This window comes from Melospiza melodia, chromosome 3 (genome assembly GCF_035770615.1).
Source record: "Melospiza melodia melodia isolate bMelMel2 chromosome 3, bMelMel2.pri, whole genome shotgun sequence".
NCBI classification, from domain to species: Eukaryota; Metazoa; Chordata; class Aves; order Passeriformes; family Passerellidae; genus Melospiza; species Melospiza melodia.
The window spans coordinates 105085715-105109809 of NC_086196.1; the positions used below are offsets into that span (position 1 = coordinate 105085715).

General features: G+C 38.5%; 1 protein-coding gene across 2 annotated transcripts in view; it reads right to left on the reverse strand.

The window, feature by feature from the left end:
- FBXO11 (F-box protein 11) overlaps positions 1 to 24095 on the reverse strand; it is a 70259-nt gene that overhangs the window by 19203 nt on the left and 26961 nt on the right. Inside the window, exons 2-9 of one of the 2 annotated variants that reach the window (XM_063152463.1) lie at positions 16302 to 16429; positions 16103 to 16184; positions 10290 to 10431; positions 8929 to 9058; positions 7854 to 7937; positions 7633 to 7765; positions 2519 to 2625; positions 2317 to 2428 (exon numbers count right to left, since the gene is read on the reverse strand). In XM_063152463.1, the coding sequence (XP_063008533.1) occupies positions 2317 to 2428; positions 2519 to 2625; positions 7633 to 7765; positions 7854 to 7937; positions 8929 to 9058; positions 10290 to 10431; positions 16103 to 16184; positions 16302 to 16429 (918 nt within the window). Of the gene's footprint in view, positions 1 to 2316; positions 2429 to 2518; positions 2626 to 7632; positions 7766 to 7853; positions 7938 to 8928; positions 9059 to 10289; positions 10435 to 16102; positions 16185 to 16301; positions 16430 to 24095 lie in introns of both variants that reach the window. The other variant, XM_063152462.1, reaches the window with a different exon arrangement.

The window sequence follows — 24095 nt, forward strand, 5'->3', positions numbered from 1 at the left end:
ATTTCCTATTTGTATTAACTGTTAATAATTTATTCTTTCTTGCATTTCATAACTGCTTTCACTCCCCTTCCTCTATCTCTTTCTGACACTGAGGAGCTATGGATTTTTGGAACTTGGTGTGATGTTCTAAAAGCATTCCTCTATCACATTTTGCTTATTTAAATGAAAGCAATCTTTATTCTGACTCTCTTCACTGGACTTCAGTATTGATTGTGTGAAATGGGTCCTTTTGGAGTACAAAGCACTTGTAGTACAGGTTTAAGCTTTATTTTGTTTACTCAGAATAAATGATTGCACACACTTCAGCAATATTAAATTTTTTGAAAAAAGGAACATTGCCATCCACTACTACTTTTATCCATCAAGGTGAGGGCTAGCACAGATTTTTTCCACAATGGATGCAACAGAACCTCTAGACTCAGGATCTTGCCATTTACACTTTATTTGAAAATATTTCAAAAGATGCTTGGGACTGGCAGCAGGAACCTTCAGCTTAATGCATTTGCACTTACATAGCTCCCATCTTTACATATGACATACATTAGGAACTTTACAGAGGACATAATGTGGAAATATGCTTTAATGCAACTTGGAGATCTACAGGAAGGGTATCACAAGCGTGGTCTAGGAAAGAGGTTCAGAGATGTCAATTATCTGCAAACAGTAAATGCCTTTTCTGGCAGACTGCCATTCCTCCTCCCTTTTTACACAAGCTCAGTACTTCCTGAATAGGTAATAGCAAGGCTTGGTAGGATTAAAAAGCCAGTAAAACTTGATAATTGGTAAGTGATGATAGTACAGCCTACACAGAGCCTCCAAAACTGAACAGAATTTCAGAGAGAAGAATTTAATTTTGGAAAAGAGAATCAACAATTCAATACAGTAAAGATTCAGAAATCCAGAGTTTTGGAGGGAGCAAAACTTCAAAATTCTCAGAAATGGAAAGTGGTCATGAAAAAAATCATCTGAACTTAATTTTCATAAACAACTTTCACAAAAATATCAGGATCTAGTAGCTTATCTATAAGCACGTTTTCATCTGAAATCATGCAGCTCTTCAAACTACTTTAATACTCAGGCTGAATGTGGTCTTATCTAATTCCACTCACTGGTTGTCAGGGTTCCCAGTATTAGTACATCGTAAGTTCCAGAATACTTTTTCTCTGTACATTTCAATTTCCTGGTGTTAGCATTAACACTGGGATACTGGGAGCAGCTCACTGTCCTTTGCTCCTCTTCTGCCACTTTTAAAACCTCCAAGTATTCACTGATGTGTCTCCAATAAAAGAGATGGTGATGCAAAGCAGAGAACTGCCTTGACCAAGTGCAGTGGTTTATAGCCCAAAACCTTCAAGAAAGCTCATCTTCCTCTAGAAGGCACACACCAGGAATCCTTCCACCGTTCTCATCATGGTTCCCTGCAGTATTCTTCACAGGCAGTACCAGAAAAACGTTGGTTTTATACCTAGTTGGAAGAACTCTTTTCTTTTTCCTTACCTTTATGTTGAGCTGAGCAACCTCCATGCACAGCCTGCTGCACAGATCCATTCCCTCTCCCTAGCTGACCTTGTGGAACCTCACACATGGCCATTTCCACACGAAGACTCAATATCTTAATTCTCCTGAACCTCTTCTTTCTGACAACTCCACTCCATCTGGCTGTGTTCAAAGATGTTCAAGTTGCCATATCTTGTGTCCAGGGATTACAAACTGCCATGTCTTCCTGCTGGTGACTAAACTGCCATCCAGCTCCTCATTTCCAGACACTGACTCCTTCTTTCCTCAACCTAGACTACTGATTTTTCCCAAATCAGGTGGTATAATTTCCTCATTGTCTCTGATGGCAAAATGAGTCTTTCAACACTTCTGACTGTAGAGCTACTACTCATCCTCTGAACATGTCAAATCATTCCACTCAGAGAGAGCTGAGCTCAGCAGTTACATCTTGTGACTGTTTAATGCCATTGATCCCAACACTGAACATCAGAACAAACCCATGAACAACTCCCATGTGTAACCCTTTCAAATGCCCCATCCTGCCAGCTACAACTATACACCAAACCCAGGTATCTTTATTTAACTGTCACTTCTCAATTTCAAACCAACTGTCCAACGAGTCCAAACAGATTCAAACAGAAAACCAAGTACACATTATCACAGAGGTTTTGGACACAAAGAAGTCACTCTAATAGTGATGCTCCAAGGCAATTAAGGCTTGCAGACCTGTATTGAATACCTGCATTAAAAAATAAAGATATGCCAATTGTAATCATACTCAATTTGTAGAGTTTCTCAACCAATAAAAAGCCCACTAACCTGTACAAGTACTTCGGATAATACAGTGATCGATTATTGGACTGCAGTTCACGGTAATCTCTAAGCAGTGGTGTGCATTGTGGTGCTGAGCAGATTTGTCATCAGGGTTGAACTGAAAAGGAAGAAAACAAATATAGTATTTAACTGCTCAGACATTAAAATAATTTTTTTTAAAAGATCTGCTTTCAGGTGAGATTCTTACCCTGATTGTCATATATCCAACATAGGCATCTTCAGAACCCTCCATAAAAACGAAGGTGGAATCTCTAGTGTTTTCTATTATAACTTTATCTGCTACTTTTCCAGGTGCTGCAAAGAGAACAATTTAAAAGTCTTAGTTTATGCTGCTGAAAAAGAATCCTCAAAATACTTACAGAATTCCATTTGAAGCAACAAAGGAAAATTAACACTATTGTTGGCACATAAATAGTCCTCCTGTCAAAAGGATCTTAAAAAAGGAAGTTTGAAAGACAATGAAGAAGCTAGTCTTTAACTAAGACAATGTGGCACCAATTTAGTAATATCTAGTACTGTGAGAAAAATCTCCTCTATTACAGAGCTGGTCTTTGACTACTACTTACAATGAACAGCTTAGACATGGGTACCAGGCTAGAGGCAGTTTAACTCTGTTCCAAGTATGATTTCTTCTGATATTCCAAACTCTTTTATTAATGCTAAAAACATTCATTCCATCACTGACATGAACCACTATTTACTAATCTACTCATGACCTACAAGTGACCTCCCCACACTTCTCAAATGTAGGATGTAGGGTTTTGAATTGATATCCTCACTATTCTTTACGAAAAAATCCCCAACTTATTGAATTAGATTGAACTATACTACTGGCAGCAGGTACAAAAGGTTATGAAGTGGTTCACTGACAAAATGCTATAATGTGTCACTTGATTTCCTGTGTTACCAGCGAGGCTCTGCTCCATTCTTTACCCTTAATCCAAAGGCAGGTGATGCTTATATGGGGATGGCACAAGCCAGCAGAGGGAGCACCAGTTAACCTCAGCCACTGACTGCAATAAATTCACTGATGCTCATTCACAAGCAAGATCGTTTGTCTGATTCAAACCTGCACATTAAACATGCAAGCCAGAAGCAGCCCTCCCTCAACACACCAAATATAAAGGTGGATGTTTCACATACTATAGCAGATAACTTATCTGATAGCATTTTAAACCATTCCCAACTCAACACAAATGTGAGCAGGTATTTATCCTAAATTCTGTGTTTTACTGAAAAGCCTATGCACAGGATTTCTCATGAGCAGATCCTTTTCTGTTTGTTGACATTAGTACAGACAAGTAGTATGTCCTGTTCTTTATCACTCTGGCAGAAAGATGTCAGTCAGAATGAAGCAACATTTACATTATTATCCAGCTTGTTCTCACTATCTGAAAGCTCAATCTCTGCTTTCATTACTGCAGAGCTGCACATATTTTAAGGTAGTCTGGCTCTCCTCTACACCACTATTCACTTAGTACCAGATAACAACTAAAAGAGGCTTTGATGAGGAGCTGTCATCATACAAAACATATTTCTGTGCTTTGGTGACATTTCTATATATTCACCATGGTGCAAATGCAGTGGCATAAACAAATCTGTGTGTTTCAGTACACGGAAAGGAACAGTACCACAGGACTGCAAGTGAACCAACCCAGGAAATAAACAGAGCCCCAAGGAGGATATGAGAGCCATAAATCAGTATCAGAACTTTCAGGGTAGCACAGAAAAATTGCACTTCACACTGGATGCTCTGAAACACTATCAAACAGATTTGTGGAATTGTTTGCAAAGCACTTGGATCATGTTCTCTACAGACACCTTCCTCTTATCCCATGAGTTCCTACACAAGCAGTAACTTCTGAGTTGGGAAGGTCCCAGAGTGCCCATCACAGAACAGGCCAGTTAGTCAGATCACTGCACTTAGGTCTCCCTAGGAAAATAGTGAAGACTTCCTTAAGCATTAGTTTCATTCCAAATGCACCAATGAAATTCTCTGCAACATTCTGCTTAATCTTTGTGAAATCATCATTCAGAGAAATATCTCCATTTCAGCTTTTGGCTTAGACCACTTTAGAATAAAGAAACCAGTGTTAGAATTGGAAATGGAAGAAAAGGACCATTAATTTTGTAATCAAGCAAAACACAGCTCCCAAGAATTCAGTTTGCTGGAACCTAAGGGAGTCATGTTCCCCAGGATCAGAATTCATGCTCAGCTTAAGGACCATGGATAGACCATTTAGAAATAATGGAACAGAAAGCCTACAGTAAGGGACTGTCTAAAGAAATATACATTAAATGCATATTGCCTCAGAATTACTTAATTCCACTACCTTCTGCAGGAACTAACTGTGACCCTGTCCAACTGTACCAAGCAAAAACCAGATACTCTTTTAGATCTTACAGTATACAAGATGTAAACCACAAAGGTCTAAACCAGCTCAAAGAAAGCTTTAAATTCAAAATGCAGAACAGGTATCTGAAGAAGAACTCAGGCATGTGAAAGTACTCTTGCACTCTAAAATAGAACAATACCCAATTATAATAGTTGTCTTACAATTTTAGATTTTTCCACCCTTTAAATGACAATGACCATTCCTATTGGTTTTAGTATTTTTTTTTCTTGACTGAAGGATCTTTTGATAATCCATTTTCATTTACTTGCATATTATTTAAGTCAAATGGAAAATGAAGGGAAAAAATGAAAGCTGTAGCTCTGAAAATACACATTAAGTGAAGATTCTCAGATCAGGACACATCTGTACAACTGCTGAAACTCAGCAATTGTGAGATTTTGTGTCTTGAGTGAGATGAACACTTCATGGAAGGGTCCTATTCCTGCAGCAAACACCCCCCTCTCCAACCCTGAAAAACAGAATCCTTTTTAAAAATCCAAACGTATTTTTGTCTCCTGAACCAGATGCAACAATTTTCTTACAGAACCTCTCCTCTTGCTTCTTTTTTGGCAATTCAGATATGCCAGAGTACTAGCAATACTTCCAAAGCCTTCCTTTTCAACCAACTCCTTCCCTCAGATTTAGGGGAAGAAATAACCCCAAAATTAAACAGAACAAAAAGTACCCCAAAAAAATAAAAAAAAACCCCATCCACCAAAAAGCAATGGGCATTATTCTGTAAGCACATTTTGCTTATGTGACCAAGCAGAAGCTTCTTCCAAGCTCAAGGTATGTTAAGCTGCCTTTCTAATATTGTTGTGCTTCTTCTGAAGCCAGAAGAATAAACTATTAAAGAAATTTGAGTAGAAATGCAGAGAGATTTGGTGCTGCCTTAATCCCACCATTCTGAAAAGCATGCCAGACTGAACAGAGTAGAGGTAGTTCTCCAAGGCTTAGCAGTTCACTTTAATTTGTTTTCTTTTCCAGTCAAATGAAAATTGACTCTCTCTACAATGTCACTCACCATTCAGAAAAGAAAGTCTGAGGAAGTGAAGTCAGCAATGCCAAAAACTGAAATATAAATACATCTAGCATTGCTGGATTCCTCTTGGAGGTTTTGTTCCCCAAGACAGCTATTCTGTTACAAAAATACACAATAAAGATCCCTGGCTTTTAAAGGGCTGTACTTAAGCTAACTGTTTTTCTGAATAACTTAGGTTAATTCCAGAGGAAGGGAAAGCAGATGGCTTTTCAAAACTTAAAAGGAGACAGAGAACATGCAGAAGTTTACCCAGATAGTCAAGATATCATTTCAAATGTCATGAAGTGACTGGGAAATTTTATATCTTAGGACAGTGCTGATCCAGTTTCTCTGGATTTTAAACACTTCATGAATATGACCTGCCCTATTTTTACTGTAATCCTCTCTTCTGTGAAACAAAAGCCAAGGGTTATTTGTCTGTGGCCACATCTCCATTAGCAAGCATTGCAGCCTAACACAGGAGTGGTACCACAGAGGGAACCAGAGCTGAGGATCAGGCACCCCCAGCACATGCTGCAGGCAGGGAGGGGAGAAGGGACTGACTCTGCTCAAGTCCTCCCCAGGTCCCTCTGACCAAACACACATTGCCTGCAGAAGGGCACTAGGAGTATTCCAGGAACATGTCTTGTAAATTAGTCTCATCCAAAAGGAATCCAGTTTGTCCTCCAAAAGCTCTCCACAACACAGACCAAAGCACTCTAAGTGGGCATGTTCAGAATGTTCACTCCAGAAATGAGTCCCAAACTGACAAACTCACATACTAACACAGCCACATCTTGCAGATCTGTGGGGACAATTTTTCAGAATAACACTGGAACAATCTGCCTGCATTGCTCAAAGCCATTCTCCCTGCCAAGGCTGCAAAACACAGGCAAGAAGTGCCAGAACAGTCTCACTCAAGAACAAAACAGTTGGTATGGAGAACAGTTAAATACCCAAAAAGAGAGACTTTGCAAAACAAAGGACATATCCATAGGAAATACACACACCAAAGCAAACAAAAACCCCCACCCTTACAAACAAACTAAAACCCCAAACCCATCACCCTTACTAAAACCCACAACCCAGTAAACCCAACCAGCCCAGAGAGACAGCATCTCAAAAACACAAAACAGCAGGTAATTCCCTTCTAGATCACCACAGGAACAAGAGGTCTGAGACCCCTTAACCAAAATCTCTACCAGACAGTAATACAGCCTGAATTCCCACCAGTGACATGCCACTGGGAATTGGCATGCTCCTAGCAGTGACATGAAAAGCAAATAGCTCTACAAGTATCACAATGGGCAGCCTGGTATATTATATTAATTTCCTAAACCCTTCCTATTCTCCAAGTCTTATTTCCTTCTCCATAAAGGTTCCTGTTCAGAGGAACAGTTGGCAGAGAACAGAGGAAGAACCTCCAGTCTCAGAATCTTTCTGCTGGATGCTCTCATTTCCTTCCTCAAGATGGAATTATGATACTGAAGAAAATGGGACAGATACTAATTTGGGCTTGTTGTCACTGCTGGTTTCTACTCTGGAGATGGGTTTTATATATATATATGTATGTATGTATGAATGTAAAAGTTTCAACTGCAGTCCTATTACTGAATAAGCTTTCTGACAAATTCCATTTTTTTTCTCATAATGAAATAAAAAGATAAATGAAGTTATTCTGAGAGCTAGCAAGCAGACAACAGCACTTCAGTCTGAAGCATCAGCTACTTTTGAGTTAGTGATGCTTGTACAAAAGCTACATGTTTGCTAGGCAGATGAAGGGAGATGGGCATTTATACTGGATATTTAATGTACCTGAGTATCATGTTAATTAACATGGTAATTAATACAAGTTTGAGACAGTGATGCTCCCAGTTTACATACCTGCACCAATCATGGTGATTGGAGATTCTATATATATCCATTCATCAGTATATATACCAGAGTGAACAAAGATAAGTCCATCAAAATGAGCTTCTTGAACTCCACCAAGAGCATCCTCAATGGTGTCATAATACTAGAAGAAAAGGAACAAATTGAGAGTAATGTCCATTTCCATTTATGAGGATATAGAAATAGTTTTAAGAACCACTTTATGAACATACCAGCATATTTTCTCTTCCTTTGTATCTTGCAGGATTACTGTAGAAGTGTTCAGCAAAGCCTGGCTTTACATGTGCTCCTTTGTACTAAAAGAAGGAAGAGAGTTTGTGAGAAGCTTGCAGACAGGTGGGCCTGAATGCACTGACAGGAGATCTACTAATTCCCTAATTAACAAGCCTTTTGCTGACATCAGTTTGTCCCAGGAAGTAAGGATCATATACTGACCTCCCACTCTAGGCACACAATTTGAAATGGCAGCACCAAAAAATGTCTGAGCCAAAGGGAATGATCAACTAAGCCAAGAGTCCAACTACTTACACAGCCATAAGCCTCAAAACTGACTGAAAAGCCTCATACACCTGAATCACTCCACAAGAGCTGTCCTTACTTCCATCTCTTGATTCTCTAGCAGCTTGCCAAAAAAACTGCATTTATATGGTGAGGAAAAGAGAATCCCATACCTTCAGTAGTGACTGAATACTAAACAAAGAAGCCAAGTCAAGCATTTGTCCTCAATGCACTTCAGAAATTCATTAACCAACAACACATGGCATTGTGTGGTACACTCACATTGATGTTTTTTTCCCTTACTTATTTTTTCCTACAATCATGCCCTGCCATTTGTACAATACCTTTGAAATTTTAGATTAGAGGTGCAATCACATTCCTTAAAGGAAAGTTGTTTACCTCCAGTCAGGCTAGCTGTAAATCACTATTTAACCCAAGTGGCATTACCAATATGTGTTTGGTTCACCATACACATTGGTTTTGTAAGATATACAACAGCATCTTTCACACTGAGTCTCAGACCATGACAATCTTGTACACAAAAGTTCAGTGATGCAAAACCCAACGCAGCAGAGCTGGATACTCAAGGACTCCACTTTACCATGTGGTGTCTCCCTAAAGTAGCCTCAAAACAGGAAATAACTTCTGAATTCCCCCTACTGCACAATACCACAAGGATTTTAAAGTCTAAACCCAAGGTAATTACTGTTTGTCAGCCACATTTCAAAAGTGTGTGTTTTTACTTTTAGAAATACCCATGAATTTGAATATAAATGAATAAACTGTTACCAGCTGCTGGAAGCTTTCTTTCCAGGGATTTGGATGTTCATATTCTTCTGGATTAATCTGATAAAATTTACCAGGTTCAGGATGCATCATAGGACGAGTGTACTCAAATACTTCCATATACAATCTTTTCCTGAGCAGAAGAGAAAATTAATTTTAATTTTTCATTTTAATCTTCCATTTTAATATAAAACTAAAGGCTAAAACCTGGGGTTTTTCTGAGAAGAATTTGCCAGTGACTGTGAATACGACCAAGATCAGCACGTATCACTTAAAACCAATTTTTTTGCTGTACTGACTTTTGTTTTTCTGACTAAAATTTGTATGTGTTTTATAAGCCAAGAGAAAAAGTTCTCAACATGCAATTTTCATGAAGAAACTTAAGCACTTACATACACTATTTGTGAATCAAACTCTACATTAACTACAGCATTAACACTTACAAAAGCTAGTAGCACAAGGATAACAAAACTTAAGACCAAGCATGCCACCACCTCTTCCTCACCTTGCCAAAAAAAGACTGAGAAATGCATTCAGTGAGAACAAGAGATGCACTGTATTCCAAAAAGAGTTCATCAGTGAACAAATTACAGTGGTTTACAAAGAAGAAAACGGCACACAGCAGTTGGATTCTTTTCATTAGTGCCAGAATGCAAATAATTGCAATGTCTGAGCCTGCTGATACTAAGCCCCAGACTTACAGGATGACACTGAATCACAGAAGTTGTAATTCATCTGACAAGGCATCCCCAAAGCTGTCTTTAGGACAGGAAAAGGGGGTAGATCTGTGATGTTATTTTATTATTCTTCTTTTAGTCTTAATCTTTACTTTTAAATCAAAACAGCTTAAGAAATATGTTGGGGTTCTTCCCTCACAGAAAAGTACAAATTTAGTTCCCATTTATTAAAACTCTCAATAACCCAGGGGTAAACCAGACTCATGTGAGAAAACAACTCAAGTATCCAACCATTAAACAAAACAAATAAAACTTAAACCAAACAAAAACCCCATTTAAGTAACACTAGACAAAGCTCGCATCTAAGCTGAAGAAATGTTTTGTTCCTTCTGTGTGAAGTAACACAATCCCCACAGTAGTCTAAAAAAGGTTAAAGGGAGAAGAAGGAATGGCAGAAGGAACTGATTTTTTTTATAACAGGCATTGTTTAACTAGTATCTACACTACTAGAAAATCAAGTTTTACTGTTTAATACAAAAATAATGCTTAACTAAATCAGACATAATAAAATACAACCGGTTTTCCTTCAACTAATTGTAACCAGCATTTCAATTTTTCTCTTGTACTGGCATCTTGAGCAGCACACCTAGTATTTCTCAAGATAATGAGGAATAGCTTTTCACTTACCACAAAATTGGATCATTAGCCAGCTCACTGAAGCGTTTACACACACAGGCTGCTCTACAGAGATCCTGCTCCAGCAGGTAGGAGAAGATCTTTAGAACCACTTCATCTGGCAACTTCTCCTGAAGATACTGCTCTGCAGGTGCTGCTATTAAACAGTAATCAATACAAGGTTATTGACATATCTAGTGAGTTCAAATTCTGACTGCAAAAGATGACCAACTTGTCACTTGAAAGGTTCCCACTTAAAATGTCCATTATCTCAAGACAGTCTTTTTTTAAAGCTTGTTTCTTCTAAGACCAAAGCCAAAAAATCTGTAACTTGAAGTTACAGACTTCAAGTCCTCTTTCCAAACTTCTAATTTCACCTTTTCTATTGGAGGAATCATTCTGCAAAGAAGTGCAGATGTTAAGCCGGCTACTGTGCATGTTTCAGAAATGCTGGCTTCTCACTGCTATTAGCTTCATTGTGGTTCAATTAACCCACATTATCTATACAGTAATAATAATGCAGTCCCAAAGCCAAAATGTCTGCAAACATTTTCAAACACAAAAGAATTTAATCAGAAATAGTCACTCTCTGGAAAAACTACTAGGAAGACTTCCTTGCTCTCCCACAATGAACACATTAGGGAAAGAGGACATCTGGGATGTAGGAAATCAGCAGCCATCAATAACTCCCAAGTCTCCTCCTTCAACTTACTCCCATTTATGCTCCTCCTTTTAAAATGAAAAATCTAAAGCAGAAGTATTAGTCTTGCCAGATGCATTTCTTCAGAGAGGCTGGAGAAAGTTGTATTCCCATGTCATTGTGTTAAACCCTGCTCACGGACACTCCACAAACAACAGTTCCTTTGGGAAAGCCCTGCCTGCAGTTTGTGTTCTCACCAGACCCTCCTGGGGCAGGAACCCTCAGAGCAGGTGACTTCTGCTTGCAAAGATCACTTTGGCTAATGCCTTCAGCATCCTCTCTATGATCCTAAAGACACAACCACACAGAGCAGCTTCCCAAGTCTGGAGCATTTGTGTGCAAGGCATTCAGAGTTTGTGCCTGCTAAATTCACAGCACAATTACACCCACGTAATGCCCCCCACATCAGATTTTCTTAGCACACCTGAGCCTAAGGAGCAGCAGGACTGTCATTTTGGCTACTACAAGAAGCCTACTGAAGTGACCTTAAGGAAGATGACCTACTAAATATGAGAGAATAACATTCTGAAAAATAATATCCACGTGAGATTTCACATACAAACAAAACAAACTGCCCCAGGATTCTCCTGAGCAAGACAGCACAAAGAAATGTGTTATTTTCAGCTGTAAGATGGAGAAGACAGAAACTGCAGGCACCAAACCGTGACTTTTTTACCCAACCTTAAACTGGGATCTGCAGACCATATCACCAGAACCTGTGTGCTGTGACAGAAGTGATTTTTCCAGGGTGTCATGCTTACACCTCTGATCAGACCAGGTAGAAGAAATATTCCTGAGATTGCAGCACCTTCCCTGAAAGTGTTCCTTATTGTGCCATCACATGGATGTCCCCTTAGTGATTCCAGAGTGCCAATTTCATCTCAGATGCCAGAGATGCACTGTATGTATTGATGTATTTATGCAGTTGACAGCAGCTCACAGCAGTATCACAGTTCACAGCCATAAACTATAGGTATATGCCACTTCAACCCAACAAAAATCTGTGCTGTGCCAAAGTGGTAAGTGCCACCACTCCACATGCCCACAGCTATGTGCTCCCACAGTATCCTATTCCTCCTCCAGTTTTTTTATGATCAGCTCCTTGCTTTAGTCCATTGCAAGCTACAGAACTGCTAGCATGGGACACAAGGAAAGAAACAGGAATGAATGCCCAGAAGTTGGCCAAGAGAGTTCTCTTCTGAAACAGCATTGATGGCAGACTACAAAATTATTTTTATTCAAGAAAAAATAAAACAAAACAAAGCCTTATGAGCTAAGCTGAATTCAGTAAGTTGGTAAAACTTATGAAATGCAAGTAGTATGGAAAGGCCTTCTGCTCAAGAGTCACCTGGGGGGGCCTGAAGCCTGAAGAGCTTAACAGCAGCCAATAAGGGAACATGGCTGTACATCACCAAAAAACGTTACATGCATTATCAATGCTGGTTTAAAAAAAAAATTATCAATGGTTTTTAAAAAGGTTTTTTTCCACTGGAAGTATAAAGGGTCAAACAGGCAGGAGCAGTTTGTTCTACAGTCCTAATTACTCTTGAAATGCATCACAGGATAATTGGACATTGCTTCTGAATTAATATTCTTCTGGTAGCTTTCCAGTTAGATGTAGTCTTCTGCCTCACTGAAAGCTGAAATCTTATACTGCAGATGCAAAACAGTAAATCTTCCCACATTTTCCATGACCTGTCTTCTCCTTTTAACACAAATCCCTGAGGCATACAGTTACTTCCAGAAACAAACTGCAGGGTTTTTCTTCCTTTATCTATGTTAGGACCTTGAATAATTTTTTATTGAATGGAGAGGAAGCTCATTAACACAGTGCCTTCCCACTGCTCCAAACTTCATGGTCCTGTTTTCCTCCCTATGCTTGATTTCAAAATCAAAATTGAAATCCAGATGTGTTTCCTTATTGCAAGGGACAAGGAGCAACTTTGAGAAAGTGTCAAAACACTTGAAATAAAAACAATAATAAAAGTTTTAAAGCCTCAATTAACCTTCCTGCCCCTGCAATTTTTCAAGTTGCATTTACTTGGAAACCGAGGCACTGCATTCAAAATGAAGATGATGATTTTACAGGTGTTTGCTATCCTCACTCAGCTTTATTCAAAATCCTGCAGAAGTGAGCAATTTAATTTAAATTGCCCTTCTGCTCAATTAAGCAGGGGTTGATTTAAGATTTCTCCACTCAAATCACTGATACAGTGATTACCAGGTGAAATTCTCCAGTATAATTTGAAAAAGCTAATTTGCTTCTTAATGTGAAGACTTCTCTGTATCCAAGAGAGACCAACATGCTTTTGTTCTATAAATCCTCACTTCACATCTTGGATATCTTTCAGTAATGTGTCAAAGCAAGGATGTAATCAATGTGCTCTTCCTCTCAGTTTACAAAAATGAGCCAAAACAGTTTTAAAAGGCTTGTCTGGCCACCAGATCAGAAGCATTTATATGTTCCTACTCCTGACACTTTCATGCCCATTGATGAAGTCAAGGTAATGGACAAAATGGATACTCATATTAAAAGAACCCCAACCAGTTTTTCAAATAAGTGTCAAAACCAGGCAAGAATAAAAATAAAAATGAATTGTGAGAGGTCATCATCAACCTTTATCTTTGCCCTACTGTAAGCTGGCAATTGAACTATTTATAATTTAGTAAGTATTACTATACTGCACACCTGAAAGTTAGAAACATAGCTAGTTATGTCATTCAGTTTCCACAGGATATTCACAAAGCTAATTCAGTTTCAGTTTTGATCATTTAGCTGATAGGGACTAGCAAAGTAATACCAAGACAAAGAGCAGGGAAAGCTGCCTGAAAGTGAATTTCCTTCTTTGTACAAAGACAAAGAATGCCATCCCAAGAATCCAAAATTGTAAATTATGTCTTATATGGTTGCCTTTTTTGTCCATTTTAGTGGAGAAGATGGAGACAAATAGCTTTTGCTCCACAGGGATGTATTTAGTAAACATCTTTTCTTGTTAAGAAGCAGAAATATGTCAGAAACATAGCATGTATTGTTCTTGGGAAAGGATCCTAGGAAATCAATGCAAAAAGAAAAAATCAATTTAAAAAGTCAGTAAGTTCTGTAAACTTATGCATGTTCCTAGTGTACAGAACAATCAGTGAGTGAGCCAGTAACCTCAAGTCTCAGAATGTACTGCAAATCTATAGTTCAGTGAAAAGAGAAATTTAAAATAGCAGCACTCCCAGCAGAACTAACTCTGAAATCTGTATTAAAATACATGTTTTTCCCACTCCTGGCTCCACTCCAGCTGGAAACTCTAGTTGACTGGCATTTCTCCTTTCAACTTCACTCAATTTTCCTCCACTCAGAGTCTGTACAAGGAATGGATTTCCACCAAGGAATTTTCCTGTATTTCTAGTCCTTTGCCATCATTTCATCTACAGTTCTAAAATAAACACCTGTACAGCCCAGATGACAATATACAGTCACCACTCATGACAATCCAAGAGGTCTCAAACCTACAACTCAGTTACAACAGCTATCATTGTTGCCTATGCCAACAAAAAACGTGAGGTGAAAGGGACTGTGTGTTAAAATAAATCTCACCAGAATCAACATTTGTACAAATTCAGTGGAATCTCTTAGAAATTCAACAGGGAGAGTAAAAAATAACTGTCACCCATACTAGGAAAGAGAGTAAAAGAAAATGGTTTGAGGAGGACACTCTTATATTGCAACTGGTTTGAACACAGTCTTCAAAGTAAAATTGTAAAAGCACTGTTTACAGTGGTTCCTCTGTCAATTCTATGCTGGAGAAGCCCCCACAATCCCCACATGAGCTCAAGAATCTAACAAATGGAATGCAGAGTGAAAGCAGGGAGAATTCCTCAGGAAATCAGTGTCATTCATGTTAGAAAGTTACAGACTTGCACTAAAGAAAGGGGGAGAGTAAAAGCACAATGACTAACACAGCAAAGAGTGAAAGAAATGGAAGAAAAACTAAGAATTGTCAAGAGAAACAGAGTCTGTGACAAGGCAATTCTGCACAAGGCTCCAGAGAGCCAATCAGGAAATGAATCAATGCAAAATGACACAGGGTTATGTCCAATTGGTTCTGGCTATTTCAAAAATATAAATCTGAAGTTAAATGGTTCTTAAACAGCTGCTGAAATTAGAGAGTTGATCAAAGAGGGGGAGAATAAAACAAAGGGGGAAAAGGACAAAAAAAGACAACAAACTATGCAATGGAGAAAATGAGAAGCCAGAAAGAGCAGACTTCAACATAAGACACGAAAACAGACCAGAAGTCTTGTGCCAGCTGCTCAGCTTTAATTCACAATATTAAGGGAGACATGGACAAAAAAAAACAGAAGCAAGAAAAGCAGGAGAAACCACATCGAAGGGAGTTGGCAAGTGCTGGTGTTGATTTTCCAGGCAAAAGTGACAGCACATCTCCTGGAACTGAAGAGTGTGTCAGGAGACAAAAAATAATAGAAGCAGAGAGACTGAAAAACTACACAGAAAAGAGAACAAGAAGGGGGTGTGTGCCTGTATACACCTACAAAATGTGTGCACACAAATAAAATACACACAGTGCAGTTATATACACATGTACTGGATGTGTGTTTATTGTACAACGTGCATTTACTGTAGATGTGTGCAAAAATCTCCATACATTATGTATGCAGGTGTATCTGGTTTTTATTTACAAACACACCAAGTCTCTCCCTCTCTCCACAATGAAGTGCTATGGTGACATACCCAAACTACCCCTAAAAATGCAATGGAACAATGCCATCAATATGAGAAATGGTAATTAAGCACTGCAGTATTATTGCTCTTAACAGCAGCTTAGATACAACTACACAGCACTATGAGAATAAAAAACCAAACCAAAACATACTTGCAGTGAAGCAGACAGAACAAAGGATCAGATTAAAAAAATTCTGATTAAAACCATGCTATCAAATTTGAAGATCAGAACAAGCTTGGAGTCTTGTTTTGGTATTTTTTCCCCACTACTGTTTCTTAGTTGGAGAATACACATAAAAACAGTTTAGGGACAATCTGTGTGAGAGAATGTGTGACATTAAAATGTCTCTGAACTCCATCTCCCCTGCCCTTTTCTTGTACAAAAGTTATTACCTGATAAATCCTGGGATTTCCCAGATACTCTAGCACGTTTTGCTCGGTGACCAAAGTTTTCAGTAGCTGAAGTAGAGGCACCCTTTGATAAAATAAATTAGAATTAGTGCAGTCATTAGATAACTTAAGAAAAATACTAACTAGTTTCATACTCTTGAAACACTAACATTTCCTGCACAATTAAACCCAAAGAAGTTACCTCCATACTGCTCTTTGTAGGACAAGCTGTTCTTTTAGGTAGAAGAGTTTTTCTGCGAAGTTGGTATGGGCTGTTTTGTGCACCAGGACCTGATTCTTCTGCAACCATATCTGCAGGTACATCATCATCTGCAAACAAAAAGAGAAATTTGATAATTGAAATTGTAGTTTTGCTTTATACCAGGAAAATGCTACAGAAATTTTTAGGTAAGTACATAATCAGAAGAAGGGTGGGGAGGAAGTGCTAGAGAGCAGAGTACTTCTAGTAAAAAAAAAAACTCAGAATATCACAGCATACAAATCTAAGTTCCTTCATGCCTACTTTCTCCATACACACACAGCAGCTACACCAAAAGCAGATTAACAAAAAGCAAAAACTGAGGCTTTTGGTTTCCCTGCAAGCATTTAATTACTATGCCAACTCAATCACCTCATTACTTCAATTTTTTTATCTAACACAATCAGCAGAATGAGGAACACTGAAGTGTCAATTATTAACTAAATGTTATCAAGAAATCCTTTAGTAAACATAGCACTTAGTACAAAACTCAAGACTGAGTTTTCCTCAATCATTTTGGGAATAGCTTAGGCCAGCACATAAAACCTTCTGTAAAATGGAGGTAGCTTTAAATACATACATTCTCTTCACCTAAATTACACTTGAAAAAGTAAGAGCATATTTTCTCCATGCCCTTTAAATAAGAAGGGCAGAAAGTGTCACGAGTATAATTCTAAAGGCTTTGATTCATTAGTTTCAATTTTCCCTGTTCATATATTTATGGAACATACTTGAAACAAGCAAGAAATAATTACTCATCACTGCATGCCCTATAACTAACATTACATTATAAAGCTGCAAGAATTTTAAAAAGGCCAGAACAAAAAGCATCTAGAAAATAAATTAAACCAACTCCACTTAAGAAAAATATATACTTTCTGCAGATGCTTAACTGTGAGAAAACAATTCTGCATTTCCTTTCCATTTTAATTGCTTTTTTCTTCTTAAACTGGGCAAAATGAGATGTGAAAATAACAGCCATAAAAGCAATGCCACAGAGCCAGCAGTTCTCCTGAATACATTAGGTTGAAGAGACTAATGTAAAAAAAATAAAACACAACACAAAAAAGAACCCAAGATGCCACCAATAAATTCCCAATACTACAGCAGTCTGTTTAAAAAACAAAGCAATGCAATTCTGAAGTGACTCATTCGCATTTCAAAATCTTAATCTCATGATTTTCCTAAGGGTTTTTGGTTTGGGGTTTTTGATCATAAATTACAAAACATTGTGCTTATATTGGATTATACATACCATGCAGCCTGAGCTGCTACATCAGTGAAAAAAGCCACCAAAACCCCAAACTATTTTCTCCCTTCCTTAGCAGGTATTTATAAATGGCAACCTTGCCATGAACCATTAGAGAAGACAACACTGCCACAACATCCAAACAGAGGACAGAAGCTGTGCAAAGATGAAGTTCACTGGTGATGTGTACACATCCACACAGGCTCTGACAGCAATAGAGGAGAGCTTCATCAGCTCATTAATCCACCTGAAAATTAACCTCCAAGTACCTCCATGATCAGCCTCCAGCCAGCCCAGCACAGGCACAAGACCACATATTTGGGAAGAACCACCAACAGCACAGGTTTTAAGGGCAGAAGTGAACTGTGAAATTTATATCAAGACCCACCACTTCTTAAAAGAGAACCACCTCCAAAACTTCAGCTGGAAGCTGGTTCACACTCCCTGTCTGCTGCTTCCCAGGCACACCTCACATCTGACCACTCCACTCCCCAGGAAGGATAAGTATTTATGAATTATGCAAAAGCCTAAAGGGCACTGATAGATGAACTGCAGTGAATTTCCCTGTGAAGGTGTGTCTGGCCCAGCGTGGGGATCACTGCCTGTGGGAGGGCAGTGACCTCAGAGCACACTCAGAGCACACTCATGGCTCAGTCACTTGGTTTTACCCGTGTCTGTGCAGCTCTGATGGAAAACACCCTCAATTTAACAAGGCAGGCAGAAGACAGAAGCTGCTACAGGAGAGCTCCCAGCCCTCCCTGGCACACCAGAGCAGAAAAGCAGCCGTGGGTGTGAAGCAGCTCTGCCAGCAGGAATTCAGGCACCACCACCAGCCCCACAGCAAAACACCCAAATGTACTCAGACACTGCAGCAGGGACTCATTCTGCAGCCCTTGCTTCTATTTTAGATTTGATACAGTAACTATGATTACTGGCATTAATATCCCCCAGAAACTACCTGGGGACTTCAAACATGGTGTCTCAAGCCCCCCCTGCTCCCCTATTTTGCATTGAAGACACAAGATGACTGTCAGAACAGCTGGGATTTTCCCCCAGCTCTGGATGGTCAGTACAATGGTTCAAAATTGCCACAGAAAACACAGCAACAGCATAATAAGCAAAAATAACAGGGGAAAAAAATAGAAAGCAAAGCAGAGAATTTTCATCTCTCAGTAGGTGATGGAAAGGGCACAGATAAAATCCAGTCAGGTCTTCAGAACACCACTCATGGAGGCCACAAAGGACAGAACACATTACTGCTGGAAAGAGACAGCAGAAGCCTGTGGGGTAAAATGGAAGGAAAGGTCAGTTTGGCTGAAACACTGAAGGACTGGCTAAGCAGAACAGAAGAATATTTATTTTCTGCAGTGTTTCCTACTAAAAGATTGCTCTTCCAGCACAGATGACAATAAGGGATAATGCACACACTCACAGCAGGTACCAGAAGAATTAAAATCTTCCTTTTTCCATCTGAACAAGGAGGACAAGGGAAGGGTACTGTGATGTCTCTCACCAGCACTTTTTGCCACACTTCTGAGGGGCTTCTGCAGGGATTTCTGACACTTCAGGAAAAACAACTGATCCTATTTTTCCAGATGCAGCCTGTGCAGTTACTGCCAAGTGAAACAGGGAACCTGAAGGCCTTGAGTGACCTCTCTGAGCAATGGCCTTGGTGCTTGGTTTTACCCTTCCAGATGCTCCCTGTAAGCCTGAGCAGCTCCACTGGGAGCCTTCAGAGAGATGCTGCTCACAAAGTAATCCTTCAACACTGCACACTGCCCTTCCCTGAGCAAAAAACTCTTAAACCAGAGTGCCAGAACTCTCTTTTGAAAATCCTTCCCTAAAAAACACTTTAACATATATCTGCTTTAGAGCAGAAATATCTGTTTTAAAATACAGTGTCTCCAAAATATTTTGAAAAACGCTATTTTAAAATGTAACACTATCAGGCAGTAACACACATAAAAAGCATTATAATCACATTTGTTGATGATAGAAGCATAAAAGTCAATAAACAAATTTGGAAGAGTGTGTGTGTAATATTAATATCATCATACAAACACCTGCTGAAATGACTGCCAGATGCTGTCACAGTTTCAACTAAGTCAGTATGTTTGCAGTTTTTAAGAGATTAAATTAAGCTGAGTCTGCTCTCAAATAAAAATATTTACCCGAATATTTTACACCAATTATATTGTATAGTAAGATAAAATAATTTCAAATAAAATCATGTTTACTGAACTTTGTGATTCTGACAAGTCAAAACCTAAATTTAAATTAAGAATTATCTCATCTGATAGTTCAAAATGACTCATGAACCTGAACTGTAACACTATAAGCTTTAAGATCCACAAAAGACCAAAAATAACAAATACTTCCAGGAGAAAAAGAAGAAAAATCTGCCATTCTAGCAACTACTGTCAAGAGTGCTTTGTATTTCCACAGATGCTGTGGAAGGGAGTACATTAAAATAGAGAAAAATAAAATTATACAACTGATTTCTTTTGTTTCATGAAGACATAAGCTATAGAGAAGTAACAAAGTGTTGTCAAGAGCTATCTATTAAAAATATACACACCTAGGTCACTTCTAGAAGAAATGTATCATGTTTCAAAACACGTGCATGGGCTTTCGTTTCTACCTTTTATGCATTCAGATAATATTTCCAAAAAACATTGTTAATATAATTGACAGCTGTAAGGTTGATAAATTCTTCAAAATAAAAAGAAAAAAAGCTTTAAATTCCCCCAATAGACTCATCATAAAACAGACCAAGTGGGGAGAGGATCCCAAAGAAGCCAGCTCATACACTAACCTGGAGTGTTTGACCACTTAAGTGTTTACTTAACTTTTATTTTTTATTATGAAGTTTTATTCAACATCACATTTTTGTGCTGCTTTTCTCCACCTTCCCCAAACAGGGCAGGAGAAGCAAAACCAACCAACCAAAAAGATTTACAGTCAGGAGAAGAAGAGTCCTGGGGGTGGCAGGTATTTCCAAACAGACACAGCACTGAAATTGCTCCTGCAGGCTGGGGGGAAAGTCTGGTGAGAAATCCAACCAACCCATTTTCAGACAGGAAAATCCATATCAAACTGAGAGTAGATCTAGAAGAGCAGCTCTGAAAAATGAAATTAATCCATACTGAACCTATTTGAATGAAGCCATTATTCATCTTGCCTATCAAACAAATTTTAACAGGAAGAGTTCATTAAACAGTGTTTTAAGTAGAACCAGTACAACTTCAGAACAAAATAATAAATAATTAAAACAAAAAAAATCCCAAATTGTCCATCTTCATAACTAGAAAAAAACACAAACTAAGCAACTAAAATGTTACAACTCATTTGCTCTGGATTGAGCTCATCTTGCCATAAATCTGGCAAAACCCATATCAAGCATCCTGCCAGCCTGTGAGATGACAGCCCCAACTACTTGATTGGATCCACTTCTAGATTAGCTCAAAATTCCAACAGAGAAGAGAGGATGACACAAATTTAAAAAGGAGTAGAGAGGAAGGAACCCCCAACAGAGCTAACAATGAAGGCAAATAACTTCAGAGCAGAGATTCAAGGCAGTTCTGTATTTGCACTTCCAGCAACATCTCTGCAACAAAATGCTGCCCAAAAAAGCCAAGCAAACACACCCACTCACCCTTTTCCTTTGAGGAGCAAGTCTCTGGGAGTGAGCTGTTAAATAAATGCATGTATCAGTGGTGTGACTGACACTCATCCTGTGTCCTTGAAAACATTCCTAACAAGTGGCTGACACCTGAAAGCTGATACAGCACCAGAACATGAAAGATACTGAATATGGAATTTGCACATACTACTCTGTATCTCAGAGCAAAGGTTTCTCACACTAGGAGAGGCTTACACGTTGATTCCAGGCAGCATTTAAGGATTAGTTTAAATTATGGATGGCTTAAGGTTACTTTTGAAATGGAGACCATTTTCTTTTGAGAGCTATCTGAGGACCTCTCTGAAGAGAAAAAAAACCACTAGCTAGGAATACCACAAAAAAAGCAAGTGCACCCCCAGAAACCCCCATCCAAAGCTAACAAAACCCCTACAAAACTGAGAAAGATGACATGCAAAGTTCACAGAGCTCAGATCCAACACATCCTAAAGGCAGGAGCATTGTGGTGATCCTTCACAGTCAAATTTCACAGTGGACTTGAAAAAAAAAGGTCCATCAGGAACAGGAGGCATGTATACAGCTACTCCATTTTATGCTGAATGCCAAAAACACGGTATTAAAAAAGCTGCAAACTCATATGCTACTATTATCAGAGACTTTAATAAATACTGTGATATATTTTTAATTATTATAGGAAGAAACCCTGCAGTATTTTTCAAGCATTATCCAGAGCAGCTCAGCTCACAGAAAGGTAAAATCTACAAGGCAGTATTTTGTGTCAGGTTCTGGGGTCCCTGCTCAAGGAGAAGGATTAACCTCTGACTGCAGACAAAGCTGTTTGGAACTGAAGAGACCATGCAAGAAAAAGATTCTGAGTCAGAACTGCTACTCAGAGTAGCAGGCTCTCAGATTGGAAAGGGGACAGAGCTAACATTAAAAATGTATGTTTTCTTAAAGACTACAGAAAGATCAGACTTCCTGAACACCATATGGAATAAAGAGATTCTGCCTTCTGGGAAGCAACAACCAGACACAATAACCATTACTGACTACCAGAATATTTTAAATATACATACAATTTCTTACTGGCAATAAACCAAAGATATACAACAATATGCAAAGCACACTGTAGCTTGTAACAGTTTATCAAATAAACAAAAATTGTGTGGAATACTTTGAAATTTTCCTGTATGAGATTTAGTTCTTAAATTTAAAGAGGGGGGGAAAAATTATGCTTAAACCATAAGTCACAGTACTTGTACAGAGCAAAATTTAAGAAAAACACACACCACACCACCCTCTACCCAAAGAATCAAACAGTATTTTTTTTGCATTTACATTTAAAGCTTTTAAACATCAATACCTAAGTAAGACATCTTATTACTCTCTCTGGAAATAGGTCGTGCAGTCATGATGGCCTAAAAAGAATAAGAATAGATCAGACACTCAAACTCTATCTGTATTTATCCAGAAGCTCATGTTATTTTTACAACATATTTAGAAGTATTTTCTAAAAGAAGAAAAGCAACTACTTCTAGCTACATAGAGAGTTTCTTAAAGCTGACATTATTTCTCAGTGTTATTCTTAGATAAAAGTTAATTTCCACAAGAAATTCTCAATAATCTGATCTTTTCTCCTCCTCATCACATAGTGAAGCCCACTGCAACAATCCTCACACAGGTCACTCAAACCAGACAGAGACACCACCCCCTCAAAGGTCTGCTGGGGCAGCTGGCACCCCCAAAATGCTGCACAGGACAGCATGGTTCACACAGCAAGGTAAAAACTTCAGTTCTTAGAGCTGGCTCAAAACAGACTAACAGAAAAGGAGACAAATGGGAAAGATACACTGGCTGCAAGCCCAAAACTTGTCCTCATCTATATTTCTTAAAAAATTATCAACAGTCACAAATAACTATTTGCATCTTTACACTTCATTCCCTAGGGAGCTCAGAGTCCAAAACCACCTAGCACAAAAAACATGTGTTAACACCAGTTAAAAACCCTCCAGCTACTTTGAAGAATATATTCCTTTTCAAAAGCCAGAACCAAAAAGTGATAACGAGGATTTGATGAAAAATTCTGGTTTCTTTTCACAACCATGCCATCAAAAGAGATATTTAACATTAAGTTAAAGACTGAACTTCTAAAAAAAAAAAATAAAAATCACTAACATGCACATTTTTATTAAGACACACAGAATAATTGTGCAAGTACCTGCATACTTGAGCTACTTGTTAAAGAACTCATTTTAGAGAGGGAAGAAAAAGATCTTTTTCTTCAAACAAGCAGCTCTAATGATCAGCACTAGAATGTAGAACTGATAAACCAGAATTAGAAGACAGATTTAATCTTCTGGTATTTTTTAAAATTACATTGTTTTCCCAGATTGATAACTGTATTACAGCACCATCTATAACATTTAGCAAAGCAATAAACAACTCTCCAGGTGGCTGCTGTGCAAGTATTAAGGGAACTTAACTTCCCTCCCTGCTTAATAGGCAGCTTGACTTGTGCTCTGACAAGCTTTCATTGAGCAGGGACAAGGAACCCTTTCTGGGTGCATTCCTCAGTAAGAAAGCAACACTTTCAACACTGTGGCCTTGCTGCATGGCTCCTTGGTGCTACAGTGAAAAAGCTGACCAAGGAAATTTTAAGGTTCAGAAATACACTGCTAAGAGCCTTTCACAGTTACATTTCTGAATGACACTAAATAAAATAGACTATTACTACAAGCTGATTTTTTTTTTGGTCTATTGTAATGATTATACTCAAGATTCCAAGTAGGACCAATTAAAATTTCTACCTGGCCATATCACTTCATTTGTTAGGGCAGTCAGATTACCA